The 13,642-nt window shown below is 38.6% G+C and overlaps 1 protein-coding gene across 3 annotated transcripts in view; it reads right to left on the reverse strand.

Annotated features, from left to right (window-relative positions):
- Positions 1-13,642, reverse strand: part of shroom2a (shroom family member 2a) — a 46,495-nt gene that overhangs the window by 19,763 nt on the left and 13,090 nt on the right. For 2 of the 3 annotated variants that reach the window (XM_022200307.2, XM_051946680.1), the window contains exon 3: positions 11,361-11,509. In XM_022200307.2, the coding sequence (XP_022055999.1) occupies positions 11,361-11,509 (149 nt within the window). Of the gene's footprint in view, positions 1-2,083; positions 3,065-11,360; positions 11,510-13,642 lie in introns of those variants that run through there. The other variant, XM_051946681.1, reaches the window with a different exon arrangement.

Below are 13,642 nucleotides of genomic sequence, written 5' to 3' on the forward strand. Positions count from 1 at the left end.
AATGCAAAAATATCCTGACAGCTTTGATGGAGAGCAGGACTCAAGCTGAGGACCACAGCTATGTAACAAATGATTCAACTGAAACTTATAAACAGTGTTTCTGTGTCACAGTTCACCAATCAGAGGTGAAGTAAAGTTCACAATGTGACCTGCTGTTAGAGCCTGATTGATTGTGTCTCCATGTGAGGGGATAAATTATAGGTTTGAGTAATTATTACAGTTACTGCTGTTGTGTTGTGCCTAAATGCACAGGGCTTTTTGGCTTTGGAGAAACTCATATGGATCTTACTGTTGAGGAATGCAAGTGTTTAATAAAGTCAGAAGAATCTCACAAACAGCTGAAATCAAAACAAACAAAACAAACCAACTTTAGATTCTCTTAAAGTTTTGTCGAAACTTTTTTAAAGTATTCCTATTCATGACTTGTCGATCTAACCTTCAATTCACTCTCTTTGAAGCAATAAAGTTGCATTTTTATGGACATTTCAGGTAGTAACAGATAAAAAATTGTACCGAAAAGTGAATAAGAAAGGTGTTTTGTGATTTTGACACTCAAACTGCGTCTTTTGCTCTCTGTGATGTTTTCGGACCAATACTGCTGCTCAAATATGGAAAAAGCCTTCTCTAAATGACTTCACAAACTGAAGTATGCTGCGCACACACAGGTTAATGTAACGGCATACAGTTCAGTCTTGTGCTGTGTTAAACATGATACAGAAATATTACCAGGTCTGACCTGATTTGATTGCTGTGACAAGTTTTACAAAAAAGTCAGCAGAGCGTATGTAGAGACATGAAGCTGACATATTCAGATGCCATCTAAAGGAGTGCATCTCTTAAAGGAGCTTAAAGGACTTTTGGTAACATTTCTGCACACCAGCCTCCAATCTGTATTACTAAGAACATGTAATCTAAGTGTTATAATTAAACAAAACTTTAGAAATATTGTATTATTTATAGCGCCTGTCTACTAAAATGAGTTCATCATTTCACTGCAGCTATAGTTTAGACCCTGGCAACTACTTCTACTGAAAGAATATTGAAATACTGGTGTCACAATGGTGAAGAATTTTAGACAAAGCTTTCCTTGCTTTTATTCTCAGTGAACTCAAGACTTGCCCTACAAAGCCATGAGGTCAGTAGGTCCTGCCCCCCTTGTCACCTTGTCTAAAAGCCTTCAATGATCTAATGACACGAGGTCCAAAAAACATTTTCCTTTAGATGGAGACATGAAAATGAACTCCTGGGCAAAATGAAAAACATAAGCTATTATATTTTGCAACCTGTGCTCTTTTTACAGATCGAGAATTTTGAGGTTGAGACAGAGATTTGGTTAAGCTCAATAATGTGGGACAATTCCACAAAATTAATTGTGGATTAGAGTTAAGGCCTATTTAGAGGACAAAGAAAAGCCAACATGGAGCTTGGTCTTCCTTGTCTCCTCGCAGTCCGTGTTTCTGGGGCACTAGAAACTAGCCACACATGGCGCCTGCTATTGGTATGCAAATGAAGCTGGTTTTATTAGGCCTATCGTCAGGGCTACAGCTGGGCCAGCACAGATATGCTAGGAAAGTGAATCAGTTGGCTGGAATGGGGGCAGGGGGAGAGGCTGTTTTCTGCGTGATCAGTTTAGAGCCTGATTTCACTTCAAATGTGTCCGGTACCAACCAGTCCACATTCGAAAAGAAACGGCTCACACATACAGACGACAGCAAACAAAATTCATAAAACTTGTGGACAAACTAATGGTCAGTTAATTAATGGTAGTTTAGGAGAATATTGACAAATGGTTTTGTTTTACCTACAATCCTTTTCCCTCAAAGATTAATTTGCATTTGGTTTTGAAATGCTAAGTCTTGCTGATCATGGTTTAACCTAAATGATGGGTGACCTCATACTGACTGATAAGACAACAACAACAGAGTATTAGGGTAAAAAAAAATAAAATAAAGACGGGCCCAATATGTTGCCCAATAATTGTCTGATATTTAACAAGACAAAAAATCAGCAGGTATGATAGCCCCCAAAGAAAGAAGTCTGAAGTTTAAATTATAAAAAGGGTTAAAACATATTTAGGACTCACCAAACATCTGGATGAAGGATTTCAGAACAGACACAAAGAAGAGATGCCGTATCCCAAAGATACTCCAATAATATTAGACTCAGATTGGGCAACAAAGTAAGACCAGTTGCACCCGTGTGCTGGTCAGGCGCCACATTCCATTGGCACTTCAAAGACAGGCCAAAATAAAGAGACATGCAGGCCGCTGAGATCTGAGCATCATCACACGACTCTATCACTGATCCCCTACCTCAAAACACATGCCAGCTGACAACAAAATATTCAACACAAAATGGCCATTACTAAAGTTCTCCTGACAGAATTAGTTTGAACACGGGAGATTTTCCTTCAGGATTACTATTTTTTTTTCCCCCCTGGGAGGGGGTGGAAGAGTGCACAGCGAGAGAGGAGGGCTATTGTCACAGCCAGTCCCCTTGGAGTATTCCCATACCTTGCGTCGTCTCATTGGCTCTAAGGAGCTAATATGCTAATGATGGGATGAAATGCCGGACTCTTCTCTTCCCATCTCCCCTGTTGTGAGGCAGGCATGCATTTCTACCATTACTATGGCAACAGGTTGATCTCTAGGGTGCAAGGGCACCCCGTTTCCTGAAAGACTCGGGTAATGAGCATTGCAGCTGCCCAAAAAAGGAAGTCAGCAACACATGGCAAACACAACCAAGTAACATTCTTGTTGCTTCAGAATGTCTTCTGTTTCTATCTATCTATTTTGGAAGTCAGCAACTAAAGCTATTTTTTTTTATTGTTGATTAAGCTGTTAGTTATTTTCTTATTTAACTGATTAGTTGCTTGGTCAATAAAATGTCAAAAAAAAAAGATTACAAAAACTTAGTGCTTCCTAAAGCCTGTCACAATGTCCTCAAATGTCTTTTGTTCAAAACCCAAAGATCTTTAGGTGACCATGATAGAGGTAAGAAATTCATTCATTTATGATGCTGAGATAAGAGAATTCTGACTTTTTTCTTAAAACATTTGTTCAAACCGACAAATTGATTTTTAAAAGCAAGTGATGTATATTTGACAGTTGACAAGTAATTGAATAATTGTTGCAGCTTTGCTATATGGAATATTATATAATGTTTACAAATTCAGTGGTTTTCTTTTAAACTTGCTATATAAATTGCTCTTCTTGCCATCAAAGTACAATGTCAGAGGCCTTGGATTTCCTAGTGTTCATCTTCACCTACACTGTCAAAATACACCGGCATACTTCCAGTATTGCAACTTTTATTCGGACTTGGTTCTATATAGCGAATAATTAACGATGTAAGAGTGCCAGCTGCTGTATCATTCGAAGGAAAAGGTCCGATGTCTCCTTTGATTTGCAGTCTCGTAACTTTGTACATCATGCCAAAGTACAATAAAAAAGAAAGCTGTCTAGAAAACTTTTTATGTAAAACGAAGTAGTTCTAATTAGGCAAATGGCACCAATTTAAACTGATATGTCTATTTTTTGCAAGGGAGGAAACATTTCTGCACTTGTGAGTGACAAACAAATGTTTTTTCTTGCTAAAAACATTCTCTGGCAAACCAACAAGAGGTCTGGTGGCAGGCAAGAAGATTAGTGAAAACAGATTGCAACCTAATGCTGATAGGAAGGCAATAACATTTAAGTTGTCTATTTTATTGTGCGAGAAGCTCTCAAGCATACAATCCAAACAAGGTTATCATTGTGAGGTAGAGCAACCGGATTATGTTTTTCATAGGTTTAACAAATGCATCTGATGTAATATATTAATGGTACATGACACTGCTATAATTAAAACAAATAAATAATGTAACAACACACAAATAATGTAAATTGAAAAGATGGAGGGTGTCATTCTCATATAAAATCTTTCTAACTTTGTCTCAGACCAGCTCTTCAAGTGTTATCTAATTTTTCTCAACATAGCCGAAATGTGCATGAAACAAGTATTTCCCCACCCTATTTGATATACCTGTTACCGATGTCTTTGTCTTCATGTTTATTATCATCATAAAACCCAAATATCAAACCTCAATTAAGAGTAAAAAACAGTGGTAATAAAAAACTGAGGAATAGCTGGTGATTATCAGTCAGGTCAGTTCATTTAGCAAAGCAGGGCAATGACATAAAACAAAGTGCAGCATCACGTACAGTATTACCGGGCAGAAAATGCTGAGGTTGTAAGCAGCCAACCTGCACTTTGCAGGTGAGCTGCTGGATTCCATTTGGTCCCTGAAGAGGATCACAAAGGGCTTCTTCAGCAAACCCTACAATCAAACCAGTCATGTTTCGGGTGAGAGAGGTGAACCGTGAGCAGCATGTAATGACCAGCACATTCCTGGGCTGAGTGGCATACCAGCTGTCAAGTCACCGGCTGCCTGCACTGACCCACAGCCCAGAAACACCTGGAAACTTTTGGTCTGAGGCTGAGGGTCTGAATAGCATCACAGTGAGTTCTCCCTGTGCTGTGTCTTAAACGTTGTCCATGTATTACATTTCAGTTTGTACTGGGGTCACCTGTGGATACATTTGTGTATGGATACACAAAATATTTAAAACATGCAGTCGGGCCTCACATCTGAGGAGTGAAACATACCAGATCGTAAGATAAGCAACAACAAAAAATTATGCGAGGATTAACTACAATATACAACAGAAGTGAATACACCCCAGTGTAAGATCACTGAAATGTCAAATAATTCCAAATTATATAATCTCTCAGAAACTGCAGTATTTCTGTATCTCTGATAAACAGTCACAAGCAATTAATTTAGAAAGACTGAGTTGAAAATCCAGATCTCAAAGTAGAAACAATACAACTTAAAGCAGTAATGGGTGACACAAAAGTTAGAACATTTGTGATGTTTGGTTAATGAACATGAACATGGTATGAACATGGTTAGAAAATGACCAGAACTTTTTCAGCTTTGGATCTATGGAATATGTCTATCTGCACATCTGCATCATGGCTCCGTATGGAAATAAATTGAAAAATATGATTGTCAGACTGAAAATGATATGGGTCTGTGTCCAAAAGTAAGTGGAAACACAGTCGCAGTCGTAATCAGGTGATATAGGAAAAATCTTGTATCACTAACCAGAGCTGCTGTGGCATCCTCCTAAAATAATGCCACAGACAGTGCACTACTTGCATAATCGATTCAGGGGTACCAATGGAAATCAGTTTCTGTGACAACTCAGTGTGAAGGACATTGTATAATGTACCTCTATAACAATAGAGATAATAATATACTAACCTCTAAGAATGCCATCCAACAGTAAAAAACTTACGTTCTCTTTGGCACAAACCTAACAGATTCAACATTGTTAAAGAACATGAAAACAAATCTGATGAATATGGGGGGCAAATTCTTTGGTCAGATGAGGCCTAGATAAATGGATTCATCCCCATATAAGGTCCAGCATGTATAGTGTAAACCTGGCCAGGACTACCACAGTGACTACATAGTTCTGGCAGTGAAGCATGGAGGTGGGAGCATAATGCTATGGGGCTGATTTGAGTGCAAGAAGTGTTGGTGTGATGACATTTATAGATGGTACTATGAATATACCAAAATACTGTCTGACAAGGTGACTCCCAGTCTGCAGACACTTGGTAGAAGAGAATTATTCCAGCACGATAATGATCCAAATCAGACTGTTGAAATCACACAAGATTTACAAGAAAGAAGGAATGTGTGAAAACTATGGTCTGTCCAAGGAAGTCTTGAATCTAATAGAACACCTTTGAGGTGTTTTAAAGAGAAAGGTGGAGCAGCATTTAAGTACGGTAATATTGCACAGAGGAGAACTTCTGTTGTAAACCGTATATAATAATAATGACATAGTGTGGACAGCAAAGAATATCCAGCCACAAACAACCTATAAAAGTGTCAAATATGATATAATAGTGCAAGCAGACATGTACAAAACTGTCAAAACAGTTTTAAGGTATGAGCAGCTATTAAATGTTTTTGTAATGTCAGCCATGACCTCCTCTGACTGAAGTTCCCTGAGGGTGATGTTCCCCGTAAACACTCCTAATAGGTAGTAAGTAATGACAGAATGTTTCTAATCATGAATATGTGAGACAAACACCGCAAAAGATGGTGAACATGTTACAATGACCAACACGCTGCTGACTATAGGATACACCAGACAAAACATAATAGATACAAATGCAATAAATGCATAAATAAACATTTTTCTGAACAGTCACAGTCAGCCTTGAAAAACATGCATGACTTATATGATGTTCACCAAAAACAAACTTTTTTTTTTTAGAAAATTCAGTTCAAAGTCAGTATATGTTTTAATAGACTGCATGGTTAAAGCAAAAAAAATCTACTTCAACGAGTTGTACCAACACAGCTTGGCACTGGAACAAACCAAAAAAGAAACAAAAAACAACAGAGGGGTGCACTTAAGCCCAGGAAACACTGAACTCTCTAAACTATGATTTCCACACTTGAGACCCAAACAATTTTAAGAAATCTACTTACAACAAGAATTCACTGCACAGCATTCCAAACATACTACATCGGCTTATTTAGAAAAACAAAGCCCAATAAATGGAAAGCCACCACACTGCAACCCCTGCTGAATGCTTACACTGTAACTTAGGCCCATAAGCTTTTTCAGGTATAATTGGATTGTGCACCAAAACTGTGTGCAGCCCTCACCCATCTAAAACAGCCACGCACATGTACCATTCTACTGAACGCTGCTTTTTTGATACTACAGCAACTATCACGAAGAAACACAGAAGTAGCATTTTGCCTCAAGAGAAGACTTCTCGTCAAGTAAAATAAAATGAGGCTGGTTTATGATTGCGGTACTTCTGTAACAATGCCAGAAGGGGGAAACCAAATGCCACAACAAACTTCAAGCCTCATGTTGTACAGTTTAATGATTCACTCTGCAGTTAGTTGCACGTACAGCAAATGCCTTTAGGGAGAGCAAAGCAAGGCCGTCCAGACTGCAGGGGTCCTTGTGGGGAATGTAATCATAACTGCCACACACTGCTAAAGCAGACAAAGCAATGTGAACACATTATGGAAAAACAGGTCAACTCTGGTGATCATCACTGTAATATACCACCTTACAAAGCAACGTGGGGCTTAGTTGGTGCTCCAAATTGTTTGTTCATGTGAAATCCAGCTGTGAAACTGCTTATTTCCTTTCTTTTATTAAAATTACACTTACACAGCTGATCAAAAGACATGAGGAATTAATATTAGGACTGAAGTGTCCAGGTCGACTGGTTGGTCGATGTGCTGTCATCCTGACAACTTGTCACTGGACAAATAATCGGCAGAATTACCTTCATAAGGAGGAAAGGACAATACAATTACAACAATAGTTGCAATTAATCCATTATTTTTGACGACAGGAAAAATAAATTACTTGTGAATACCTTCACAATGCACAACTTTAAACTGGCCTAGCCTAATGGGAACTGCCGATTTACCTCCAAACACACTGACACTATGTCAAAGAAGATAGCCAAAACATTGAGTGTAAACTTTCCAAAGTTTGCATATCAAAGCTCAACAACCAACGTGGCACATCATGTTAAAACAGCAAGCTAATTTGTCTGAGTTATATTCCTCAATAGTTCGCGTGCTGGGATTACAAGTTGATATAGTTCAACTTTCAAAAATCATATGCACCTGGGCTGGTGTATGCTGGTCTCATCAGTCTGTTGCTATCATTTAAGGATAAATAATCAGGTTAAAATGATTTAATGTGCTACAAATACTACTTTTTTGCTAATTTATTATTTATTCACCCTTAAATTGCTATAACCAACTGTCTGAAGAGAAAGAGTTCAGTGGACGAAGACTTTGTGATTACTGACTACATGCCTAATCCATATACTATATACACTATACTATATAAAGTATAATCCAATGCAGAACATGTTGAAATTTGCATTGTGTGTGTGGATGTGGGACAATTATAGTGTTTGACTGTGCAGTAGTAAGTATCTGCAGGTTTTAAACAAATTGTGCATCTAGTGTGTAATTTAGCTATGTCTCACTCACTAATTTAGGTTTTGACGCATGCACCAGTTAAAGTAAAATCCACAATGCAGTTTCTGTAAAATTCTTCATTTAGAAGAAATTGCAGCACAGGGTGTACAGTGGTTTTGTTGAGGCATGTGCACAGATGCTTTTCCCACACATAACCACACCTATCTGTTCTCTATGTCATTTGTGACAAGCCTCTCCCCTTCGACTCTCCTAGATGACATTACTCCAACTATTTCACATTAGTCACTACATGCAAAGTGCATGACTCGCCAAATCAAGCTCCTCCCTTCTGCTGCCTGTACAGAGACCACACCTGTAGACAGGAGCAGGTTCTGACAGCTTTCTGATCTCCATTCAAAAATCCAAAGTTATCCTAGAGATGAAAAGGAAGGTGTTTCACGAGTGACACCTCACATGCACAGGCACAGACTGAGCTTTAAGCAAACATCAGTGCTCCATGTGGGTACAAGTAGTGATGTGGAAAGCTACACTATACAACATTTCCAAACCCCAACGCCAGTTTTCGACACAACACGCAGGCTGCAGTTGGATGAGAAGTAGAAGAAAAGGGTTGGAATTGAAGCTCTGAGGTTCAGTAATGAGCCACTATCACTTTGCTGTATTCTAAATCAGACACAGACTTGTTATTGTGGCCTTGGTAAATGAGTGACTGGAGATGCTATTTGAGACTGTCAGAACAAAGAAAATTCTTCAACGCAGACGAGCAGGAGGAACTATGAGTACCATGGGACTGAAAGTCTGTGTAAAATGTAATATGAACAATAAGACTTGTCCTTGTAAGGAAATGTCTTTCTCCATTTAGAAGCATGCTAAAATGACAATACCCAGATCCTTTACTCATGCCTCCAGCTCTTCAGTAGCTTAATCTGTCCAGAATTGACTCCCCATTCTGGCCCTGTTTGGGAAAAATACATGTTGCAGTTACAGATCATCTATAAACAGAGATAGTGCTGCCTAGTAGCTAACAAGTAATTAACCAGGATACTTTTTTTTTCAAATATTACATGTCACTCCATTTTTACTCTATTAATATCCATAATAGAATCAGACATATATATGTGTCTGATTGCCCTCGACTTGGAGCTGTTAGTTTACCCTGCCTGAGGTGTGCATCCGTTGGCTAAATCTTTATTTACATTTGGAAAGATTGTGGTTGACATGTGATGTATGAATTCCTTCACCTTTCTGTAAAAATGCAGTTGAGGAAAGTCAAGGTGTAATCTTTTAGCTCTAGCTACAGCTTTGTAACTCCATGCAGCTCTTGATCATTTGTAGCTAAGTGTAACTCTATTAGATTAAAACCTAGTTTGTGTTAAAGTATTAATATAATAATAAAGGTATTATTTAGAGCTTATTCACTCAGGTAATCTTTATCTCAAACCTTTGGGTGTGTTTTGTTCAGATTTGATTGACAGTGGCTTGGAAAAATAAAGAAATAGTCACACAACTGTGAACAATTTGTGATTCAGGTTAAACTGAACTCTGATTGGTGCACAGAAGCTTATGACACCACATTTTACAACACAGTCTCGCCCACTGCAAACAAGCGGGATGGTGTGAATGGACAGTTTTAGTTACAGGTTGAGCAACTCTCTGAAGCAGCTGAAGGCCTTAAAAATGTACTAAATTTTCTTCAACAAACAAGTAGCGTAACTGCTCATACTAAAAATCAGGAAAAATTTATGCCCCTCTGCAATCCCCTGAGAGTATTATCAAAAGTAGTAAAAATGTTTTCCTAGTCCTTAATGAATGTTATTAGTCTTTCTTTTGAGATAGTAGCTTTTTGATGTTATGTTTGTTTCACCAAATCCAATAACGTATTCCTGTTATATTAATGTCAGTTAAGGATTACAGTTTCCTCAAACAAACGCAAAAACAATAAAGCCTATGAACCAAATTAATCCAAATATGACATAACAACAACTAAATGAATGGCAGATATCCTCCCTCTCTCTCGATTACATATGATGGACTACTGTAATATTAATGCAGACCTGAATGGTAAATAACTAGGCTCCCACTAGATAACTGTAGTTAAGGTCCTAAAACTAATTTACTGGTCACGTGGCCCAAATCTAGCAGGTCATATCATCACCCTTCTGGGAAAAGCAGTTACCGGTACAGATGTAAATAAAGGATCCTGTCATATGAAGCAACTACTACTGTTATACTGTCCAGTGTGTGAAACCATTGCAGAGAGTATGAATTCAATTGAAAAAATATGTTTTCAAAGGATTTTAGTTTTGTATATATATGCCAATGAGTTTTTTTGAGTATATATTTACTCTTGCATAATGCTAAGAATAACATAGGTCATCAAATGAAGACAGATTGTTACAGACACTAAAACATCCTCGTTTCCAGATCCTAGAATAAACATGTCTATTGAGAGTAAAACACAGTAAGTGAGACTCACAGCCTCATTCTTGTGGAGAGATAAATGGTGAGTGAACTTCCTTGTACGGTAGGATTTGTTTAGGGATTACGTTATGATATGATACAATACAGAAAGAAATGCAGACGGCAAAGAGAGACAATGAGACTAGTGTTTCACAAAATAACAAGGTCATTTGTAAGAAGGCGTCCCGGACTCAGTTTGACAAATGATTCACCAGTTAAGCAAGATATGGATACTAAACAATACGACAGAGTCAAGAAGGCACAAGGACTGGATTTTAGCAAAAACAGAGAATGCAATTATATATCCTGGACTCACTGTTCATCAACAATCTGTTCTTTGGACAAGGAGGAACAGTAGAGAGTATGGTGTAAGTGCTGCTACAGAGAAAATAAATGCAAACTAGAAAACTTTATCACAGAGGGCATGAGATCAGCTGATGTGTGCTGCACTGCTAAAAATAAAAAATAAAAAAACCTCAGTACCATAAAATGAAGTTTGCATTATAACTTCCCCCTGTCCTTGTCACACCTGCCTGGGATTTAACAGAAAATTATGTCATCCACAAGCTCTGTTCCTCGTTTCAACTCATTCGTCATGACAAACAGTTACAACCTGGCAAAACAGGACCGGCCAGCTACCAAGAGCACGATAGTGACAACTTAGAAATCCCAGAAAGTGCAGACTGGGTTACAGACACACAGCTGTCAGGGCCAGGATCCTCCGTCGCCACTCCTCTGTCACCTTGGTTTGTTGGAGCTGTTACCATGGTGACCCATTAGGCTAAATGGCGTGGTGACGGCAGCAGATGCATGAGGAGGGGGCACGGCAGGGAACTGGGGATTGGTTACCTACCTTTTCACCACCAGACTGAGGGTCTTGTGGGAGCCTTTCACGAGGCAGATTGCCTCCTGTCTGTAGCCACTCAGGGGAATCTCGTTGATGTTGACGAGCTCGTCTCCCACCTGGAGACTCACAGCTGCTGCCTTGCTGCCCTCCTCCACCTGGAACATAAACACAGCAGATGGAAAACTGAGAAATACAGTTGTTTTACTAAGAGACATACTTAAATATTTCAGCATGCCAACTTCTGGCAATGAGAAGCCATGATACACAACACTTTAAGAATCTCAAGCGATACGTCTATACTGCACATCTTCCAGTCTCGTTTTTCATAAAGCTTCCCACACAGACATTGTTTTAATAATACTAATATGACTCAGGCAATAGAGTGGATTCTCCATCAATCACAAGGGTGGCGGTGCGTGTCCTTGGGCAAGACACTGAACTTTCAGTTGCTCCCAATGGCAGGCAAGCACGTGATTTAAAAAACACCGTTGTTACCATTCTCTTTGCAACATCGGAGGATGATGCATGCTTGCATACTCATATCTGTAATATGGCAAAGATGGTGCAATTTATTTGTATTTTCAAGAATGGCCACCACCTATTTCTGTAGACAACAGAAACCAATAGCATTAAAACCAAATATTGTGTAGGTCCCTCTCATGCCACCAGAACAGCTCTGACCTGTCAGGACATGGACAGGGCACTGTGGTGTCTGACACTAGGATGTTGGCAGCAAATCCTTTGGTTCCTGTGGGTTTCAGGGTGGGGCCTTCATAGACTGGGTACCTTTTGACGCCTCCCATCGGATCGGATTGGTAGTGAGGGAGTATGGAGGACCGGTCAATGCCTTTGAAACTTTGTATGTTGTTCTAATTGATTCTGAATATTTTTGCAGTGTGCTTGGTCAAACGGTCCTACTAAAGGGGGCCACTGCTGTCTGGGAATGCCATATGTTTGGTCTGGAACAATGTTTAGGTGGGTGGTACTTGTCAAAGTACCATTCACATGAATTCCAGGACCCAAGGTTTCCCAGCTGAACACTGTATTGTAACAAGATGATCAGTGTTATTCACTTCACCTGTCAGTGTTCCTAATGTTGTGGCTGATCGGTGTACAATTTAACAGTGGGAGCCAAGAGACTTATCATTCCCAAGAGGCTCCCACCACTATGCTGTGAAAGAGATTAAGTAACCTCATACAACCTCAGCTTGGAGCTACTAACTGCCTTCCAATACGTTAACACTAGCGATAAATTAAACTCTGATATTTACTGTAGGTTTTGAGACTTTGTGTGGTGTTGATTTTTGTAATGTGACCTTTCATAGTAGAGCCTATGTTGAGTAAAAGAATTATGCCTGCAACTAACAAATGTTAGAGCAATTACTTTAACAGTTTTTTCAGTGACTAGATAAACAGTTTTCAAAAAAATACAAAAATGAAGTCCACAAAAATGACATTAGCGAACCTGTCAGAACTGAACTGTAATCTTGCTGTAATTTGCTGTACGATGATGTCTTTTTGCCCTGTCTCCTTTTTGTGGTAGTATTTCAGATTTTTTGAGGTGTAACTTAAACTTAATCGTCATCATTGGTAATCAAGCCAAGTGACCAATCAACAATTTTTTAATGTCTTTTTAAAAATGAAGACCCGAAAGCATACTTTGAGTGCTGCCAGTTATTTCTGAAACACCAGCTATACAGCACTTTGCTGTCATTAAAGCTATAGCGAAGTGCTGCTGATTCCTCCCAGTCTAACAGCAAATTACTGTTGTCTCGAACAGCCTTTTAGAACCTTTACAAGTAATCAGCTATTGTGATGATGGAAAAGAATAAGAACACTGATAATAATTTCATCAATATCTTCATTTTGAGTGAGTTATTTCCTAAACAATTAGCAATGTTGACAACAACATGAGCAAACACATACAGATCTGCAATGATATCTGTTTTTTGACAAGTTGGAACTTTACTTTATCAACTAACAGAATGAATAACTGATTAAAATAACACAAACTGAAAGAACACATTGTTTAGAATTGATTAAAAAAAACATTAATCAAAGAGTTGCAGTTGCAGTTTTATAGCTAATGCTCATCATCAACTTCACTCTCAATTTTCTGATAAATTTAGAATATTGTGAAATATATAAATAAATATGAACTCTGTCTCACTATTATCGAAGTTATATGGCAACCGAGCTATCAAACCTAGCACAACATAGCTACAAAGACAACTGCTTAATGGTTATATATCAAAAAAATGTACCATAAAGCTACTACTTTCCTGATG

The sequence above is a fragment of the Acanthochromis polyacanthus genome, chromosome 4 (assembly GCF_021347895.1).
Source record: "Acanthochromis polyacanthus isolate Apoly-LR-REF ecotype Palm Island chromosome 4, KAUST_Apoly_ChrSc, whole genome shotgun sequence".
Taxonomy (NCBI): domain Eukaryota; kingdom Metazoa; phylum Chordata; class Actinopteri; family Pomacentridae; genus Acanthochromis; species Acanthochromis polyacanthus.